This window comes from Miscanthus floridulus, chromosome 1 (genome assembly GCF_019320115.1).
Source record: "Miscanthus floridulus cultivar M001 chromosome 1, ASM1932011v1, whole genome shotgun sequence".
Taxonomy (NCBI): domain Eukaryota; kingdom Viridiplantae; phylum Streptophyta; class Magnoliopsida; order Poales; family Poaceae; genus Miscanthus; species Miscanthus floridulus.
In genome coordinates, this window is record NC_089580.1 from 36,479,094 (window position 1) to 36,501,149 (window position 22,056).

Here is a 22,056-nt window from a genome sequence, read left to right on the forward strand (position 1 = left end):
CCTAGCCGGGAAAATTATATTTGACTTCAATGACACGCAGACATGCTTTCACCTCGGAGCAATGGAGATGAATCTAATTCGCATGTGGTGCCTGTAAGTCCTTGTTCTTCCGATATGATATAAATGTAATCTTTGGATTTTGTTGTAACTAACCCACACCGTGATTTGTAGAATGCAAGTGCACATTATAAAATAAATGCCAAGTGTGAAAGCCGGGTATATAAACCCTCAAGCTATAGCACAAACAAATTTTAATTACCCTAAACAGTGGAAATTGGATGACAAAGAGTTATCTGCTGGAAAGACGCTTCGGGAGAAAGAGGATATCCGTATGAAGAAACTAAGGCAAGAGTCCCTTAAGATTTCGGCATATATTGTCCTGGCTTTTAAAATTCTCCAACAGCACTCTACTATATGGCTACCATACAACTTCGAGTAAATTCAACTCTATACTTAAAGCTTTGTTCGATATATTTTATTCGATGCAAAAGAGCTTATCTAGTTCTATAATTAAATCCATGCAGCAACCACTGGATTTATATAGGCATCGATGTCGGGAGGAGCATGACATGGGTCTTTGATTCAATAGATAGAGACCCGGTGACATACAAAGACTTCATATTAATTATCAAGACGTATACATATCGATAATCCTCATTAGCTTATATGTTTGTATACATACTTATAACGTTCACTTTTGGATACTAACAAGTTATATTTGCTAAAATAATTCGAACAGGACATTTAGGTTCTATGTCACTAAACATAACGGAAGACATGATCCAGCAAGGAAGGAAAAACTGGCTATAAAAAAATTATATGCGATAAGTGTAACTTACTTCTTCAGTACTCCATTACATGGCTGTCAAAAGCATTACTTAACATTTCCATATGCAAAACATACAATGCCCCAAGCAGAAGCCTAAGAGTGTACATTGTGGGTACTATGTATGTTCTATGATAAGTAACATGGGTGCCTATAGGAGACACCCCTTAAGAGTAAGTTTGAACCTTTTCACCCGTAGTATAAAAACTTCGTACATGGTATGAAATACTAAACCGAAACTAGTTCTCTTGTAGTGGAAAGAAGAGAAAGAAATAAAAAGAGACTCATACAAGGATGATCAACTCTTAGAGCTCGTCGGTGACCTTTGTAACTTTATATTGGACTAGATTGTACACGTCAAAGACACCTACCATGACCGAGAGTCTGACTTAGGTAGAAATCCTTAGTACCAACACCTTCGTGAGACCAAAAGGCTAGCTTTAGGCCGTTGATAACAATGTGTATGAAATTTGACATTGGTTTTACCTTGTGAATTATGTCTATTTAATGATGAATTGTATATATTCTTGTGAATTGTACTTGTAATTGTAGTTTATATAATACTCTTGAGCGAACGCGGTTCGGAGGCTGCGTTTTGCGAATCATGGGTCGTAGTTAAGTTTCGCGCGTTCCATGCCGCGGGCGATTCCCGGACGCGCGTTGGTCGCGGGGCGTTCGGTGGGATTATCTCGCTTTCCTCACTCACTCGCAACGCGAACGCAGGAATACGCAGAAACAAACAGGGCCATATGTATGTTCGGGTCGAATTAAAATTGTAAATTTGATTTTTTTTTGCGGTATTATAGAGGCGGCTGGTACTACAGCCGCCCCTACAAATCGATTTGTAGGGGCGGTCATGTATGATTTGTAGAGACGATTTGGTAGGAGCGGCTGGCCAAACCGCCTCTACAAATGGTCTTGAGCCGCCCATACAAACCCTGTGTGACTTAGTGACGGCGGCAGTGGGAGCTGCGGCGAGGCCGCCGTCGTCCGCAGGCTCTCGGTCGTCCTAGGCGGCATCAAGAGCAGCACCCCCGGGAGACGCGCGTGCGTCACGGCGAGGTGCGCCGCCAGCCGCCGTCTCGCCATGACGACCGATCGAGGGAGAGGCGCCGCCGCATCAGCAGGAGCACCGCAAGGCACCGACGACATTGGAAGAAGAAGCGGAGAGGCCAGGTGCATCATGTCTTCTTTTTTTAATCACCAGCTGCATCATGTCGTAGTACGTTATGGTGAAGGATTATATTGAGTGATTAACAGTTACTTGCTAGTTCCTTGTTTCGTCAAAAAAAAAAAACTTGCTAGTTCCTATCCGGCACAAAGTAGGTCCAAGAGTTACAATGTATAAATAATGAGCTCAGTCAGCTATGTATCACTTTGGATCAAACGGAAATTTCAGTGTTATAAAAATCAAAAGATGCAATCATATGGGCACACAAAGACATGTCAGCCAAAATTAGGGGAATAAAACGACAATTAACAGTTAGGTCCAAGAGTTACAACTATAAACCATGAGCTCAGTCAGCTCTCTCTGTATCACTTTGGATCAAACAGAAACTTTATTGTTATAAAAATCAACAGAAGCAATCATATCTGCACACAAAAGACATATTAGTCTGAGGAGGGGCAGTTTCTATAAACGTACTGCACAGGCTCTCTAACATGCCCGCTGTTGTGATCCTCCGACAATCCATAATTGCTTGCATTTGCCCAACCCTGATCTACCTACAAACGTTTATAATTCTGGAGATGCTGAGTCATAATACAAACGTGAAGAGAAGTAAAACAGAGGAGATGCTTTGAACTAAGCAAGGCATACCCATTGCAAATTTTTGTTTGCTCTTGTAGGCCAGAAAATGGATGCTTGAGGATATAACTTGAAGAGGAATGTCTTCATGTCACCATAAAAATCGCTGTGCCTTTCCCAAGGCTAGGATGCAAATACACCATAAACTGATCCTTCTGTATCTTTAACAAGAGTGTTGTTGAATCGCTTATGGTGTATTTGCATCCTAGCCTTGGCAAATACACCATAAGCTACCTGCGCTGGGGGTGCCTCGTGTCGCTTCGGTGGCGGCAAGGACGTCATCAAGAGTGTTGTTGAATCGTTGACGGTTCATCCTTCAGCCACGATCCCTACAGTGATTGAGCATGTCGTGCACTCCTCCGTGCCCCAGGATTCCTGCATCGTGGACTTCTTTGACCCCATTTCTTCCGAGCTTCGGTCTGAGTGTCCAGGATCGTTGGGATCCCATCGCTCTGAGGGGTTGGTCGTCCTCGAGAAGCCCCTGGGTGTGGGGGGCCGGGTCGGTGGTGACTGTGTAGAGGACTTCTCTTGTCAGATGTGCTCCTCGTCCGGGCCTCCCCTTGGGTTGTTGGGCTCAATCCTGGGGAGTGACCAAGGTCTTTTCGATGGCGGTGGCCTATGCAGGGAGTGCAGCTCGCCATCTCCTTCGGTTCAGCAACAGTCTGGTGACTGTTTAAGCCTCGATGAGGTGGCCGGGTTCATGCGTCGCCGTCGGTCTGGCCGCTCGTCGCCGTCGGCTTCTCTTCGTCGCAGCGGCCGTCTCGCGGCCAAATCCCACTCTTGCGCCGCAGATACCGTCCAGGCGTCCGTTGCCTCAGATGAGCCTTGCTCTGGGCAGGAAATTCTGGATGTTCAGCAGACTTCAGTTGCTGACATTCCACGTACGCTTGAGGATAGAGTCTGTTCGGCCTTCCAAACTCCTGTGCTCCAAGGAAGACCTATCCTCAGGGTTGCTCGAGCCCAACCCAGTGTCGGGGCCTAGGAGAAGTGTTCACTTACCTGCTAAGCCTCGGATGCCTAACCCAACTCTCTAGGCGCAGAAGGTTCTTATGGTCAAGTTGGAGCTTGTGAATGCTTCTGAGCTCGTCGACACTGCAGAGACACAGAAGTTGGAGTCCATCTTTGTTGAGCCGCTTTCGGAGTCCAAGCATGAGGCTTTCAAGGTCCTTTTCCTGGACGACGCATTCCTGGATGACTTCGTCTCAGAGGTTGATGGGCTTCTGCCGTAGACGCATTAAGGAGTTAACGCAGCCATCAGCTGTCGCAAGTTTGCCTCTCCCTATCGTCAAAAAACCTGTTATGTTGCTTTGTGAGGGGCCATGAGCATTGTTGTCGGGTTAGGGAGTCGAGGTCGCCTTTAGGCTTGCTATTTTTTCGTCCTTCTTGTTTTAGTTGTTCTTCTTTCATTCTTGTGTTTTTGGTTCTCCTCTCTGGTAAGCTTGGTGCTTACTAACGAGTGGGTAACTTATAATGTAATTCTAATTCCTCTTAATGAAATACATGTGTACAAGCGGCACGGCCGCAAAAAAAATAACCAGAACAGTCTATACATCTCCATTCCTATAAAACAAGATACATATCCAAGAATTACATATATAGTTCCAAAATTATTAATATAGAAAGCATATGCTGTTACCTGTGAGAGGGCAAGTATATGGACTCTCATGAATCATGATAATAGGTTGTTAAAACCGACAAGCTTGTGCACATTATTAGCAATGAGAACTGGCACCAATGTGGCCACTATGCAGTCAAAGGAAATAACTGAAACCATGCCATGAGGGTGTAATTTAATTTCATTATGATGCACCCAAAACATTATGCTGATATTATGCACATCTTATTAATTTATTTTTCTTTGTTGGCACTAATGCATGTCTTTGACTGTTGTGCTCAGGTTTCATTGGTACCTGGGTGACCCTTAAATACGCTCTCGGTTCACTGGACGCCACATTGGATATGATGTTATTGCCGGTAAGATTGTAAGTATTCTATGCTTCCATATTTTGATGGATCATTTTCTGCCTTTGGTTGGTTACCATGTCCTCTAGTTTTTTCCATCGGACATTATGCAGTTTACTTTCCACTTGTGGCAATTTGTTACTATGTTGGTTTCTGTTCTCTTATAACCAGCTTTCTGGGGTTTTTTTTTCAGTTTTTCTTTAGGGCACGTTCGGTTGCAACGGAATCTAGTGCCGGAACCGATACGGCCAGGATTGTTGTTGTATTTTACACGTCCAATCATCAATAGGAAGCATTCCGGCTGGAAATCAGCATAAACGAACGGGCCCTTACTGTACTTCTGCAGTATCGCTGGGCATGTTATGCTTGGCGGATGTATGACAACACCATTGTTGTATTTGATCCAAGCTGGCGCTCTTTCAATGTCAGCGAAAGAAATATGTCATATGAACATGTTGCTACCCTGCTAAAATCCGCAATGCAGCAGGTCTCTAAACAATTGGTCTCAGGATGGCAACATGACTGGCATGCTGCTCGGATACATATCCTGCGTTGGCATAAATGCGCTCCTCCATAATAGTTAGTATCAGTTTAACTCATACTAACTGTATCTCAGATATTATTAATCTCATACACATACACAAATCATGATGCTCTTTTTTTGGCTTTCCTGCTGCTTCCTTAATTCCTCAGTGCAAATCGAACTGGTGTTCTGTGTTTGCACTTCTGTCGACGTTTTGACGGTGAACAACTTGTCCCCCCACTACACATGGTACGCTGCTTAAGATGTGTTGACCCTGTTTTACCTCCATTAGTTTTGTTTCTTAACTTACACCTCGTTGTAGTTGCACGTGGCAGCTATACATTTCTTTTTGATTCATGATTATTTCTTAGTTCAGACATTTTCATGTTTTTTTTTATGAAAACTTCACGCACGGGTTGACGTGGATTCTTTATCGGGTATGCTTCTTGGAGAAGTGATATCTCTTTGGCGATAACATGGGTTCCTTGCCGCCTTAATTCCGTTGACATCTACCTATGGGCATTTCTTTCAAAAGGGCGACAACTATATATATATATATATATATATATATATATATATATATATATATATATATATATATATATATATATATATATATAGACTTACTAGTCCATAGCCAGCTACAGAATACCGTATTCTGTAGCCGGACCAAAACTTGCGAACTCAAGACCCACCGCAACTCCCGAGCGAGATTGGCTTTGACTCAGGTGGTCCCCCATCCTAATGCATCCATGCATTCATTTAATCCCTAGATTTTTCTCTTTCCTTTCACCGGCCACGAGAACACCAGGTTCGCCGCCCAAGAACGCAGCCACGAAAACACGTTTTGTTTCTTCCTGCTGGAGACGTTTCCACCACACGGGACACTGCGACGGCGTCGATCTGATCCTTCCCCGACCGGCGGTGCGCATCATCCTCATGGGATTCCGGCGACCGGCGGCGGCCCTGCCACGGCGGCCTGGCCCCTCGGCGACGCGACCGGCGGCGGCCCTGCTCCCCCGCGCTTCATGCGACCGGAGGCAGCCTCGCTCCCGTGAAGGCGACGCCGGGCTCAGACGGCCCCTCCCTGTCTTCTCTTGTCATCTCCGGTGCGGCACCTTTCCCGTTGGCTTGTGCGCGTCCTCTTCGTCGACTCGGAACCGTGACCTGGTCACGATGTGATGCATCAGCCTAGTCGTTGGTGGCTCATCGGCCGGACCTGAGGCGAATCGTCTTTGTCGATGCCCGTCGTAAGTGGATGACAGCTCCGTGATAGAGACTGCGTCCTCTCCTTCGGTGAGTGTGACATCTCCTGTTTATTTGTTGATCGGAATCCTTCTATTTATTTGTTGATCCGAATCCATGAGTATTAAACTGTATTTTTTCCCTATGCCTCCGCTTGATTTATCTCTACTTTCAAATAATTTGTATGGATTTCTCTAATTATCAAACTGCATTGTTGTTCATCTAATTATAGATTCTGATTTTTCCACAAATTTTTTTCTGGAAGATGCTATTAGCCTCATGATCTTGCTAAAAGTTTTATCCTCATTTTTTCCCCTAAATCCAGGTGCATAGATCCTGGCTTCCAGCTTCAGAGGTTGTGGATGGTACTGCATCAAAGATTCATCAATTCATAAACCTCTTGTTCGCTTGTTTTAGAATCCATACTTTTTCAGCGAACGAACAATATTTTTTCTCTCACAACCCAACTGTACTTTCAGCCATGACTTATCAGTCAACATGGACCTGATTATATGAATGAAACAAGAAACAATATAGTCTGTAATTATCGAAGCAGTTTGGTACCATTTTGTGATGTTGAGATATATGATTCGCCCAGTACAAGCGGGTGCTATACAATATGTACCATTTGAAATATCGTAACTGTCTTATGGTAAAATGGTCTTAATACTATAGTAACTACTTATCATGAACCATTTGACTCATGTAATTCTCGTATCAAGAAACTTGAATTCTCGTAATTATTTCATGGTAAACCATTGTCTCAGTTACAATATAGTATAGTTCTACTTCTAGACTTCATTCATTCTTGTAACTGGCCGACTAGTTACATGGAACAACCAGAACCTAAACAAAGTAACTCATCATGTAATTGTCGTATGAAGCCAACTCGAATTCTCGTAATTATTTCGGTTCTCGTAATTCACATTCAAGGTTCATCCACATTCAAGTTTCATTCTCATAAATTACACTAAATTCTCGTAAATCATAGTTGTCAAATTCACACGGATAGCAAGGCATATATTCTAGTAAATCACAATCAATGGTATATATTTTCTAGTAAATCATTTACTTTTTTTTGAACATAGTAAATCATTTACTGAATACGATAGGTTTGTATTTGCTTTTAGTACTCTCATAATACTTGCACGCATGGCACCAGCTGTACTAGTACACCAGCTTTGTGTATTCTCGTAACACATCTGTACACGCTTTGCATGCATGGCAATGGCACCGTGTGAAGGCGTGAAAATAATTATTCCAAATATCCAGCGTCATTAATTACTGCAATTACCTGCAGCGTTGATCCCGCATGCATGCAGCTGGAAAGGAAAGCAGTAACGCTTTGGGGCTGGCCGGCTGGATCGGATGGGCATCTGGTGCGCTCGGTTGGCCTGGCTACAGAATAACAAACTCTATAGCCGGCTAATAGTCTATATATATATATATGACGAGGCTAAAATGCACCTGGGTACATTCTGTATAGCTAATGCACCCGACCGCGAGCGTGAGCCACGAGACGTGCGGAGCGCGGCGAGCACGAGCTGTACCGGCGTAGAGTCCGACCCAGTTGACCCGCACGCCTGTAGAGGCCCCGGGCGCCGCCCCTCAGCCACAACGCATCCCTTCAACTGATTGCAACTTCCGTCGTACACAAATTGCAACCTTGGTGGTAAGCCAATTGCATTCCGGTTGGGTAGGCCAGTTGCAACTGCCTTGGACGGCTGGTTGCAGCTCCGTTTATATACCAGTTCCAACTCAGCCCGTCAGCCGATTGTATCTTCAGTCGTACACAAATTGTAACTCATCCCTTCAACCGATTGCAACTTCCGTCATACACAAATTGCAACCTTAGTGGTAGGCCACTTGCATTCCGGTTGGGTAGGCCAGTTGCTACTGTCCTGGACGACTGGTTGCAGCTCTGTTTGTATACCAGTTCCAACTCAGCCCGTCAGCCGATTGCATCTTGAGCCGTACACAAATTGCAACTCATCCCTTCAACCGATTGCAGCTTCCGTCGTACACAAATTGCAACTCGTTCGCACGCTCGCTGTGTGCCTGCCTTGCTGCCTGGTGGGGCGGTGTTGGCGTGGAAGAGGGTAGAGGTGTGTGGCCCGCGCCTGATTAGTGGGTTAGTTGGGCCAGTTGCCCAGACAAGGCGCGCCGGTTGGCCTAGGTGCATTCTGTACACATCTTACACCCAGGTGCAATATAGCAAAACAGTATATATATAGCCCTGTTATGTGGGTTTTGTTAGCTTATCTACTAGCTAGAAACTCGATCACTGGCACCTCAGCTGTCACGAAGCTCGGCGCTATGACCTATAACGCCGAGACGTGTTAATTCGGTGTCGTAAGTCACGACACCGATCTAAAGTCGAGATTACAACCTTTAGGGGTTTAAACGTGAATTTTTGAAGAAGAAAAAAGCCAAATTAAAAAAAATCAGACGGTCTCCGGTGGTACACACGGACAACATCAGCACACCTACAGCACCAAATAATGGCCCTGTTCGCTTGTCTTATAATCCGTACTTTTCAGCTTTTTTTAGCGGGAACAGTGTTTTTCTCTCACAATAAATTAGCCAAAACAGTGTTTCGGCTTGTTTTTTCAGCGAAGCGAACGAGGTCAATGCCCGACATGAAGTTGATTGATTTGAGCACACTCATCAACTGCATTGCTGAGCTGACCCGGCCTTGCCAGCTCCAATACTAAAATAATGCCCGGTACTGTACTTGGCCCGGGTCTCCCAGAGAGAGCAAGCGCTCCTGTGGTCGTCCATCGGACCCTTGCCTCTCCTCTCCGGTGTGCTCGCCGGCGACGAGGGTAGGTGGGCCGGTCCCCTCCTCTAAAGTTCTTAGTAGATCGTAGTTAGAGTTGCCCTGATGGGAGAGTCCTGTCTTGCAGTTGTCCGCGTCGTCGTCGTAGCAGCTGTCGTGGTCTTTCCCGGTTTCTTCCTCGCCATCGATGTCGTCGACTTCAAGGTCAGTGTTAATAAAATAAATCCTTTCTTCTTCCCCACGAATCTCCTCCCCACCACCCTCGCTTCCACATCCATCCGTCACCGGCGAGATCCGTCCCCTCCCGATCCACAACCTTCACCGCACGCATCCCTCTCCGTTCAGCAGCCTCCGGTTTGGTGCTCCTTTCTTCAGCAAGGCAGCTCCTCCTATGGTGTTGGTTCGACAGCTCCGCCTCCACCTGGGATCCTGGTTTGAGCTTCTTCTTCTACCTCCGGCAACGGCTCCATCCACATCCTTCGGTCATCGGTGTGCGTTGCCTCCGATGGCTCAACCGTCGCACCTTTAACCGGCGCTTTGCGCAGTCAGTCCACCCGGGTGTATGCATCCTTGACACCCCTGCGACCCTCCGCCGGCGGCCTTGTCTCCCCCATCGCCTTCGACGTTGCTGCCTCCCCATCCAGCTGTAGGACTTTGATGTAATCATGTCTTCTTTTGAGGACCTCTTTGTAAAATGGCTGCTGTTTTAATATAATATATATGAGTTGTTGTCAAAAAAAAAATGCACCTCATTAGATTTCCGGCTCTGCTAATCGGTGCCGATCCAAAACCAGCTAAAGGCCATGAGACATTGAGCGATTCATATATTATATTATTTCCTGAATAGATACTGAACAACTATTAACAATAACATCCCCCCAACACATGCGCACGTGGAGGCCACGCGTGAACAAGGGGCAAGAAAAGTGGAGGTCTGGAGGAGGCAGACAGCACACCTGCCAGGTGAGGACCGAGCACGCAAGCAATACGTACTATACGTCACCGACCATTTGTGGTCTGAGCACAGAGGTTTATGACCTTCTCCATCCATCATCAAACAACTAACGTTTTAAATTTTTGACACGGCAGATTACGGTCTTGTTTGGGAGGATTTCTCCTTTTAAAATGTCCTCTAGACATGAACTAGAATTCAATGAAGCCAAATAAAGCACCATCAATCAGGCCCTAAAGGTGATAGCTAATGTCGCATTGCGCCGTATGCACATTAAGAGTGTGTTTGGGACTGCTCTACGAACTCTGTTCCACAAACTCCACCGTGGAGCAGCTCAAAAAACATCTGAAGTTTGTGGAGCACCCTTTAGGTGCTTTAACAACTTCACAGTTTTTCCTTGAGCAGAGCGCGTAAAGCTGAACCTGTTTAGCTAAAAAACGTAGAGCGAAGCTAAAATAGAACATGGAGTGCAGCAGTTACAAACACCCCTTAAGTTACCTTTTGGTTCCTGTCGATGCGAGACCCATAGGATACACCGCAAGGAAGAGAGGAGATCTAGTTTGATTAGGATTCCTCCCATGTAATCCTAGTAGTAATAATACCCTGTAATCCTACTATGACTCTACATTGTAAACCGACTAGGACTCTGGCCTCCTGACTATATAAAGGAAGGCAGGGCTCCTTAGATGAGAGGGCAGAAGAGACTTAGACAACGCTACACTTAACAATCAATCGAACACAAAGGCTAACGCCGACTTGGACGTAGGGCTGTTACTCGATCACGATCGAGGGTCCGAACCAGGATAAATCAACTGTCTCTTGCGTTAACCGTCGAGTTCCGCATACGCTGAAGCCCGAACATACTGCCCCGGGTACCCCCTGGCAGGCTATCGATGGTAAAACATCGACAGCTGGCGCACCAGGTAGGGGCTTTCGGCGACTTTACATCCGAGAGCTCGATGGACCTCAACAACATGATCTTCTCGACGGGATCAACCTTCGTCTTCGGTTCGTGGATATGCGAGGTAGGTGACAATGGCAAGCTCCAAAGCCGTCTCCTCAAAAATTTAGGTCACCATGAAGATCATTCTATTTCGGCGACTACGACAGATCAACTTGCTGGAAGATTCGCGCAGCTCGCGATGTCCGATCCAACTCAGATTTCGCGACTTTGCGCATCCAACTCAAACTCAGGTTCCGCATCCGAAACGGAGTCTTACCCGAGTTCTTCCGAGAAACCGAGTTCTTTTCCGATGGGGCTTAAGAACACGGCATTGGCCTATCAAGAATACAACTCGGAGTACACTTAGAGTCTTTTCAAGAAGTCGGGTCCTTTTCCATTCAAACTCCACAACATGGCAACGTCTTATCAAACACGGCCCGAAGGATTCCTCGATCCAGTGCTTAGAATGCCACTGAAAGGAGCCTAGGAAGGTCTCGTGTTAACTATAACATCTCAAGACTGCATCGTCCACTGGCCAGGTTCCGTTCCTGAGGATAGCGGCACCCAACTAGTCGACAATACGACAACAGCAATTCTACCCTACCAAGAAGGAGACTCAATCTGCGACCTTGAAGCCTCTACTAAAGTTATCAACTACTCCGACAGTGTGGAAACCGACGTTGATAGCGGAGCAATTCACACACGAGAAGTATTTATGGTTCGCCGTCCTCGATCACCATTGGTCCCCCCAGAAGCGCCCGACGTCAGGTCATCGGATGAATTTGAGTCCAACATATCACCCTTTACCCAGGGGCACGATGGTGAGACCGAGAGTCAAAGGCAAGCCAGAGAGAGAAAGAACAAATTGAAACAAGGACGTCAACGCCGTGCTAGGCAGCGCAAGGAAGCTTGGATCAGATATGATCAGATCTAGCCAAGTACAATAGAAGAAAATTAGAGCGAGAGGTCGAAGAAGGACGAGCGGTGAATACACCCTACAATAAGATTCGAGAAGCACTAGAAGAACTCAGGGCGACTTCACATCCCAGTGAAAAACAAGAACAGCTTCGGGACTTTCTCTGATCAACAGTCCTAAGGATGCACGACGAAAGGACCCGCTCAAGACTACCTGCCAGGTCAACATCTCATGGGCAGGAAGATCAAAATCAAAGGAAGTCCGCTTTCGAGAGACTCGGACCAAGTGGAAGTCACAACAAAGAAAGTAGAAGGGACCATAGTCAAAACTACCAAGTCGAACAACCAAGAAAGATCAGAAGCAAAGTACCTTTCAGACAGCCCCGTAGAACGACTCTCACCAAGACAACAGTTGACTAGAAGGAGGTGCTGAATCAGAATACACAGAATCCGGAACGCACGATAGATTCTCCTGTTTTGCAAACAGACTTGCTTTAATACGACTACCTCTCAAGTTCAAGCCGTCCAACCATTCTAAATATGATGGCAAGACCGAACCAAGGTAGTGGCTTAGGATTTACTCGCAGTCGATCGAACTAGCAGGAGGAGACGACGATATCAAGACCTTGTTCTTTCCCATGGCCCTAGAAACCATGCCCCTCCAATGATTCGACAAATTAAATCCAGAGTCAATTAGAAATTGGGAGGACTTGCAAAGAGTTTTCTGTGAAAACTTCACGGGTATCATTACGCACCCCATCACCCATGCAGAATTAAAATGACTCAAGCAGAAAGGAGGTGAAAGTCTCAGGAATTACTATCGACGATTTGGCGAACTACGTGCTCAAGTACATGACATCACCGAACGAGAAGTAATCGAAGCTTTCTCTCGTGGAATCATGGCTAGGTGGCAATTTCAGGACATCTGCAAAGAAAACCCGAGAAACAATGAAGAATTCAGATGCACAGTAGAAAAGATGATTACTGCAGAGGAGAAGACACGAGAAAGGTTCCCAGATAGAAACAACCAAGACAGCCCGGACCAGGCACATACAAGTTGATAACTGAAGATGGAAAAGAAGTCAACAATACATGGCACATCAGCCAACTAAGAAGATTCTACGCATGAAAACAACTCAAGGAAGAATATATATACAAGCCACAAGAGATCAACGTTCATGATCAATAAAGATGGTGTTCCTTGACAACATATGTCTTATTATGGCTTTCCCCACTGAGCATACCGGCCGAGAGCAAAAGAGCTGAAAAGATACTTGAGCCCACCGATGAGGGTAGCTAATAAGCTAACACCCGAACCAAAAAGCAAAATGGCTAAAATTATGCCTGAGCATACTGGCCGAGAGCAAAAGAGCTGAAAAGATGCTTGGGCCCGCCGATGAGGGTAGCTAATAAGCTAACACCCGAACCAAAAAGCAAAATGACTGAAATTATGCCTGAGCATACCGGCCGAGAGCAAAAGAGCTGAAAAGATGCTTGAGCCCGCCGATGAGGGTAGCTAATAAGCTAACACCTGAACCAAAAAGCAAAATAGTTGAAATTATGCCTGAGCATACCGGCCGAGAGCAAAAGAGCTGAAAAGATGATTGAGCCCGCCGATGAGGGTAGCTAATAAGCTAACACCTGAATCAAAAAGCAAAATGGCTGAAATTATGCCTTAGCATACCGACCGAGAGCAAAAGAGCTGAAAAGATGCTTAAGCCCGCCGATGAGGGTAGCTAATAAGCTAACACCCGAACCAAAAAGCAAAATGACTGAAATTATGCCTGAGCATACCGGCCGAGAGCAAAAGAGCTGAAAAGATGCTTGAGCCCGCCGATGAGGTCGTCACATTTTCCGACCACTTTGGCTGCGGTGACTAACTACTCGACAGCTCATGTCCAAGTACTCGCAAGCTGATGCTCGGGGGCTACAACCACTGGGGTCTCCTGAGCGCAAAATGTTAGGATCGCGCGCTGATTCTACCACGCGGCCGTCAATCAAGCTAAGTCATGGTTTAATATTTTTTTAAATATTCTTTAATCATCATATACCTCTGGATATTATCCATATGCCTCCGCGGCTCTACTACAGTTGATTTACCTGGGTTGCTGAGGCCTTAATCCGTGAAGCCTACTCACCGGAAAGGGAACCATTTTCTGGACCACGTCATCAAATAAGGAGCTCGCCCACCGCTAGCTGCCTTACTTGGCCACTACTTCGTTGGGTGAGACACACGCCCCGCGTTGTCTTACTCGGTTGCTACTCTACAAGTCGCCAGGACGTCCGACTACTCGGCCGCGGTGATCGACTACTCGATTGGGGTGATCAACTACTCGACAGCTAAGATCAACCTTGTTGCGGTGATTTGGAAATTCTAAGGTGGGGGTGGCATGGGGTCTCCGGTGAGGGGACTGCCCACCCGAAGCCTTTTGATGGATTATCTAGGTTGCCTTGCTCGGATCGGATCATGGTCGAACAAGAAGATTTTGCATCAGCAAGATGAGCACGAATATGAGGATGCACGTGCATATTTATATGTACTTTCATTACTCAAGCGAAACAAAGGAAGAGGCATGACATACAACAGCATGCAAGAAGACATCAAGCACGCAAGCTAATTATGGAAAGTACTCGGTGGCGCAACTATGTTGACTTGCAATGGTATATGGATAGCCTACTGCAGTTCATGGGTTACTTGGATACACCCTTGAGAATGTCTACAAGATCCTACATATCCTCAGAAGAGGTTTTCAGTTTTTCAAACAACATAAGATTCAAGACCCTCCAACTTTTTGTTCCAAATAGCAAGAGGCTCGGGGGCTACACTCAGTGAGTGCACTTTTTCTTCTAAAAAGCGCACATTACTCAGAAGACTTCTTCAAGACAGGAGTTTTCAAACAACATAAGATTCAAGACTTTTCAACTTTTTATTCCAAATAGCAAGAGCCTCGGGGGCTACACTCAGTGAGTGCACTTTTTTCTTCGAAAAAACGCACGTCAGCAAGAAGACTTCTTCAAGGCAGACCACTTCAAGGCATCAAGACAAAAAGAACCCGGACCGAGCTATATCCGAGTTCTTTTTGATAAAGACCCTGGGTATATGCTCGGGAGCCCTTCGACGAAGAATCAGAGCAATTTCAAGACAAGACCCTCCAGCTCCATATTCCAAATAACGAGAGGCTCGGAGGCTACACCAAGATGGGAGTACTTTTTTCTTCAAAAAAGCACACACCACTCGAAGATCCCAAGAAGCGCTACATGGTTTCACCCAAGAAAGCACTCGGACGACACTTGTTCCTGCTCGGCAAGACCTGGAGGAACAAGACAAGGCTTCCGGAGTTCAACCATGAAGTGCTCGGGGGATTGTCGATGCGGGACCCACGGGATACACCGCAAGGAAGAGAGATCTAGTTTGATTAGGATTCCTCCCATGTAATCCTAGTAGTAATACTACATGTAATCCTAGTAGGACTCTACATTGTAAACCAACTAGGACTCTGGCCTCCTGACTATATAAAGGAGGGCAGGGCTCCTTAGATGAGAGGGTAGAAGAGACTTAGACAACGCAACACTTAACAATCAATCGAACACAAAGGCTAACGCCGACCGGACGTAGGGCTGTTACTCGATCACGATCGAGGGTCCGAACCAGGATAAATCGACTGTCTCTTGCGTTAACCGTCGAGTTCCGCGTACGCTGAAGCCTGAACATACTGTCTCGGATACCCCCATGGCAGGCTATCGGTGGTAAAACATCGACAGTTCCCCGGAGAGAGATATTGATAGGGGAAGGAGGAGGCGTGAGTGACTGATTGTTCTGTTCCCACCCTAAAAAGCTAAAACATCAGTTATTTTAGAATAGATTTTAAATTCTAGCTAATAACCAATTATTGTGGGACGAACGGATCATTGAGCTTGTTTGCATCTAATAATATGTCGATACACCCGAATCTGTAGCACCGAGGCCTTCAAAATTGTCTAGTCTTACTCCCTACATTCTCTTTATAAGGTACGATTTGACATTACAGAGCCTCCCAAATATATTTTGACTATTTTTTATAATATTGTTTATACTTACAAACTTATGATATTGGATTGGATGGTACATTTAATACTAAATCTAACCATATCAAATTTGTATTATAAAATTTAAAAATTGTGAGCTAAACTATTGATCAAAGATTTCAAAGTATAGTTGTCTATGCAATGCTCATTTCCAATAGGAGTTAACTTAAGCCCCCTTTGGCACGGCTCATCCAAAACGGCTTTACCGGTGAAGCCAAAGCCGGTGAAGCCAGAAAAACTGGCTTTTTCCGACTTCTAGTTTATTTTAACCCCGGCTTACAAAACGGCTTCACGCTACAGTGCCTCGATTTACGTAAAATAGATGAAGCCGAAGCCGGCATAAGCCGTGACAAAGAGGCCCTTAATGTGTACAAACTTAAGGTGTTTATGAATATCAAGTTCAAACTTTACAACCTTTGACCAAGAATTTTTAGCTATTGTGACACAAATTTGATATAATTATATTTGTAATCAAATATACTATTCAATAATCATAAGTTTATAATCATCTTTGCAATGCAAAGCTTATTTCCAACAGTAGTAATTAAAGTAGAGTACTAGAGTCATCTTTGCAATGCAAAGCTTATTTCCAACGGTAATTAGCTTAGGCTTAGTTTGGATGCATGTTTATTCACTTCAATCCATATGCGTTGGAGTTGAATGGAATGGAACTTAAGTTTAATTTAACTCCAATCCACTTCAACACATGTGGATTAAGATGAATACATACGCATCCCAATAAAGCCTTACATGCAAAGCTTAATTATCTTGGATAGACACAGTCAGGAAGTGTAGTTACCCAGTCCTTGCCCTTGTAGCGTGTAAGGTACCCTACAAGGTCGTCCATGTACCGATCCTGCCGTCGCTGGTCGCCAAGAGCTTCCTTGAGCTTCATCGCGTTGCTCGCGAACACCTTGCCGTCCTCCTCCAGCACGACACGTCGCACAGCCTCCGCGACACCGTCCCTGTCGAACGAGCCGTCGCTCTCGTCCCTCGCCACCTCCACGCCGACGCCGCGCTCCGCCATCGTCCGGGCGATGAGGCCCTGGTCAACGACGAACGGGAGCATCACCAGCGGGTGTCCGAACACGAGGCCCTCGATGGTGGAGCCCCAGCCGCAGTGCGTCAGGAACGCGCCCACCGCGGCGTGCGCGAGCACCCGCACCTGGGATACCCACCCGGGCCACACCAGGCCGCGCCCCCGCGTCCGGTCCTCAAACCCGGCAGGCAGCAGCTCGCCCACGTCGTCGTCGGTGCCGGGTGCGGACATGCCGGCCGGCTTGCGGAAAGCCCACAGGAAGCGGACGCCGGCGAGCTCAAGGCCCAGCGCGAGCTCATGGAGGGTCTTCGCGGTCAGCGGCGCCTCGCTTCCCAGCGCTACGTAGATGACAGACTTGGGTGTCTGCTTGTCCAGCCATTGAAGGACCTCGGGACGTGCCCCTGATACTGATATGGAGGAGTCATGGTCGTCGTCGTCGTCGAGTACAGGCTGCAGCAAGACCCCGGCGGGGACGGCCGGCTGTTGGAAGAGATTGGTGAGGATGGGGAACACCCCGGGTACGTCGACCTCCTCGCAGCTGCGGTAGATGATGAGGCGGGTGCCATCCATTGCCTGCCATAAGCGGTCGAAGTCGGACACCCCGGACGCGTTGGGCTGGAACGCGGCGAGGAGCCAGTCGGCCTCGTGGCAGCGGTAGGCGATGGCGGGAGGGAACGACGGCAGCCACCTTGGCGGCACGGTGAAGTCCTCCGCCGTCGTGCGCGGATGCGCGGCGTTCGCCGACCGCGGCCCCATAAACGCGATCCAGGCCGCCTGCACTATCAGGAACATGGCGCACGGCACCCCGTGCGCCTCGGAGATCGCGGGGAGCCAGTGGTGGCAGAAGTCCATGATGATCCAGTCGGGCCTCCTCCCACCGTCGGCGACGGCGTCAGAGAGGAACGCTGCGAACGGGGCGGCGAGGCCGTCGAGCGCCTTCTTGAGCAACTCCTGCTTCTCCGGCGGCACGTCGGCCGTGGACTCGGCGCCCTCGGGCAGGCCCTCCACGACGGACGCGGGCAGCGCCACGAGGCGCAAGCGGGGCGACAGGTCCGCCGGCACGGGCGGCAGCCTGGCGACGTTCCTCCGCGTGGAGAGGAAGGTGACGGCGTGGCCCCTCGCCGCCAGGCGCTTGGCGAGCTCCATGAACGGGATCATGTGGCCGAACGCCAGCCACGGGAACAGCACCACATTCAGCTTGCCGGCGGCTGCTGCTTCCATTTCCATTGACGTGATCATGTTCTGTCCCGTCCAGCACGTGAATGGCGATGTCCCCTAAACAATCATAAGCTACAATCCACATGATTGTGACATTATGCCTAATTGCTCAAAAATAATAGTATTCGGACCAAGACGGAGAAGTTCTGACCCTCAGTCTTTCTAGCTTTTTTTTTTCTTAGTTCTTAAGGTCTCCTCAGTTTTGAGCCTTTGAGCTCGTGTAACTTTTGGTTGTATATATCTTTTATCTTAAAAAAAGTTAGAGCATTTGTTTTTATTTTATAGGAGGAATGTAATAGACAGAAATCATGTACGCGCTTCACACGCGTCCACGCATGAGTGGATAGAAACAATGTCGATGAGGAAGAAGAAGAACAATCCACCGCAAGGTTAGGGTTTGGGGTGGAGCATGGGGTTTGGAGGGATAAGATTATAAGAACAATGCACATTCAAATCCTAGTTACAACTTTTCTGAGCTTGTTCAGTTAATTCCCAGACCGAGTGGATTGGAGGGGATTGAAGGGCAATTAAAGAATTGCACTCAAAATACCTTGCAACATGAAAGAGAGAAGTAGAGCACAAAATACAAGCGAGATGATTACATATCGGCGAACAGAGCACTACACTACATCGTTCACGGTACAAGCCACGCTCGGCAGGGGCATCTCTTGCAGTTGCAGCACGGCGACTGCTTCCCCCCGTGCAGCTCCGCGGCGACGCCAAGCGGGTCTTTTGTAACACCCGGTGTTATGATCTTATTTAGCGCTGTGATTTAGGTTTAAGTAAAACTTTCGAAACGAGTTTCTCGAATTTTTGATTTAAAACATACGTGAAGCGATAGCGAATCCCGGGTGACTTAGTTTGGTGGACTCAAATGCACGCTCAAGTTAAATTGCGCCGTACGTAGGGATAACCAGGACTGTCCGATAACGATGCTATCGAACGATTTATTCTTTAAGATTCGACATGACGAGCAGCTTTTATAAGTAGAATAAAAGTCATTAATAAATAGAACGATATATATATATATATGCAGACACACATATGTCTGCATCTGCCGAGCTTCCGTGCTGCACGCTTTCTCTTGATTGAGAGCGACTTGTCCAATTTTTGTTTAATGTAAGCACAGCAGTCCTACAGAGCAGCAGCGAGTTTTCAGTGCCAAGCAGCCGATTGACAGCGTCCCAGTTGCCTGGCCTACTTCCCACGTCCTCCCTGCCACTACTGTCTTTGCACTGCCTTAATGAGAGTTGGCCTAACTTGCTGCAGCGCCGTCCTTCCTGTCCCCGTTGCTTGCTCAATTTCTTGCTCCACTGTGTGGTCTTCATTGCCTCCGTCCGTTTCCCAATCTCGGCCTCCTTCCCTGACCAAAGTCACGGCATCACCACGACTGGGTGCACCGACGCCTTAGCTCCTCTTCCTTCCCCGCTCTGGTCCGGCACGCCGTCTTCCTGCTCCCGCGGCTGCCCATAGTTGCGCGCCGGACTGCCGTGCCTGAGCCGCGAAACGCCTCCCCGCTGCTCGGCCGCTGCCGCGCTCCCTTTCCTCTGCTTGTCCGCGCCGCAGCTCTGCTCTTCCTCCCAGGCGTGCCGTGTCCCGCGCGCTCAGCCATGGCCGTGCCAGGCCGCTCGGAGCCATGGAGTCCTGTCAGCGCCGCTTGCCCCTGCACTCCCGAACCTTGCTGTGGCCACGCCGCCGTACGCGCCCGCCCTGCACTCCGGCGTGGCCGTGCCCTCGTGCCTCTGCACTCACAGCGCGCCATAGCCAGCCGCCGACGCCGCTTCTCGGCACCGCACGTGCAGGCACATCCGAGCCACCGTGGCCGCCACGGCCTCACGAGCCGCACCTCCACAGCCCCACGCCTCCTCTGCATGCCGCTGCATGCCATGGCCGTGCCCATGCCGCACGCCTGGACCCGGGTGCCGTGTCTCCTCCGCGCGCGCTGCTCTTCCGAGTTTCCATCGGCGTTCGTGCCGCTCGCCGCCGGTCGCCATGCCGCTTCCCGGTCCCGTCGCGTCGTTCCAGCCGTCGGCCAACGTTCCCGTCGGCCCTCTGTTTTGAGGATGAAGACAAGGGTAAGAGTCCAAGAAGATTTTTGTATGGGGGTTCTCAGTGCAAAATACTAGACTCACTCAAATAGTACGTTAGTACCGCGGAATGATTTAGAGGAAGCTCAGGGGCCTAATCGCTTAAACGCCGTCGCTATCTAGTCCTGGCCGCGTGGGCCGTTTTGCTGGGCTGCGGCCTGCCTGGTGTTGGGCCACCTCGCCCTTGCTGCTAGCCGCCTAGGCCTCTGGCCGGCATGCGCCCGCCTTGGGCTGCTCGGCGCCTCGCCTGGGCCTTTGGCCGGTCTACCCTGCTGGGCCGGTTCGCGCTCGGTTGGGCCGCTGGCCGCGCGCGCGTGCCTGTGGGCCGTGCATTCGCCTGGGATGCTGGGCCAGTTTAGCGCCGTCGGCCCCTTTTTCGTTTTGAGGAATTTCTAAATTAGCTTATAAAGTAAAGTAATAAAATTCGTAGAAAATCATAGAAAAATCATAAAAATACTAAATCAGTTTTGTTAGTCTCCTAAAATCATGATCTACTTGTTAGTATAGTTTGTTCACATAGTTGGATAATATTCGGGGAAGCTATATAATTAATTTACGATACTTAATATTGTAAAATATGAACATGTGGGAATTTTCATGATAAATTGATAATATTGTTGAATCTGAAATTTGTACAGTAGGTTCCTAGCAATATTAGGTATTCACTGTAAAGTTTGTAGCTCTAGAATAATTAGTTGCTAGATAAATAATGATGTCCTATTGCGAATAAAGATTAAATTGAAAGAAGTGAATAAAGAAACAACTTGGGTTTAATAACGCCTTATCCGACAACGTGTATATGTAGCCTACTTACGGTCATCGTTAGAACTAGCCGTTAACTCGAGAGGCGTACGTCATATTTTACGAGTCACGATAGCAGTTGATTAATTACATCTTTACATTGCATCGCATGCATATCATATAGGTATGATGATGGATCGATGGATCGATTGAAGGATGATTGGAAATCCGAAGGTGATGCAATGGACTTTCTATCCAGATGATGTGAATGATCTGAGGATGAAGATATTAACTTTTAAATATATCTTACCCAAGCAAGCCCCGGTGCATAACCCCTATCTTTCTGTAGTTTAAATTATAATTGTGCATTAAGTTTTAAGGAGTTGAATGAAACCCACTTGCATATATCTTTATTCCTATGAGTCTTACTAGTATGACAGGATCGTGTAGAATGCTATGCTACAGGACTCCGGTAGAAGTCGAGTGATTGCTTGTCAGTCGTGAGAGATAGAAAATATATTACTACCACATGGAGAATATAAATGGTGAGAAGAAAAACTGGTGACCGGGCAGGGATATGGTTTGGGTATTGGTGAGTGTAAGGAGTTGTGTCGCCGTGGACATGGGGCATAGCTTGGTTACACTGTTTTTCCCTGTCTGGTTGGTTAAGGACCGATCGTTGCATAAGACTCTAGGCATGTCACAGACTTATTATCCCGAGCACATACTTGTGTATGGGCGCTTGGAAGACTTGTTGCTCTCTTGTCGCGGATCTGGCTCTTTCCGGACCGACTGTCAGGGTTTGTTTTTGGTGGAGGAGGTCCTTGCGCCGCACTGAGTCTGGGACTCAGGGGCGGGGGCTTGCAGTCCCAGTTTGGATGGGGACCTGGACACCCGGGACAGGAGAGTGATGGGTTGGTCCTGCTTGTGCTTGGGGTACAAACGGGGCGTGTG

General features: G+C 47.6%; 1 protein-coding gene across 1 annotated transcript; it reads right to left on the bottom strand.

Annotated features, from left to right (window-relative positions):
- Window positions 1–12,861: 12,861 nt before the first annotated feature.
- Window positions 12,862–18,324, bottom strand: LOC136479080 (UDP-glycosyltransferase 91C1-like). Its single transcript, XM_066477060.1, has 2 exons — window positions 16,817–18,324; window positions 12,862–12,877 (listed from the first exon to the last, which is right to left on the bottom strand). Exons 1-2 carry the CDS (start codon window positions 18,293–18,295, stop codon window positions 12,869–12,871), a joined length of 1,488 nt encoding a protein of 495 aa, XP_066333157.1. The 5' UTR covers window positions 18,296–18,324; the 3' UTR covers window positions 12,862–12,868.
- Between the last annotated feature and the right edge of the window lie 3,732 nt (window positions 18,325–22,056).

Excerpts from the sequence above, each read along its gene's own strand:
- LOC136479080 (XM_066477060.1), bottom strand. The coding sequence starts at position 18,295 with ATGATCACGTCAATGGAAATGGAAGCAGCAGCCGCCGGCAAGCTGAAT.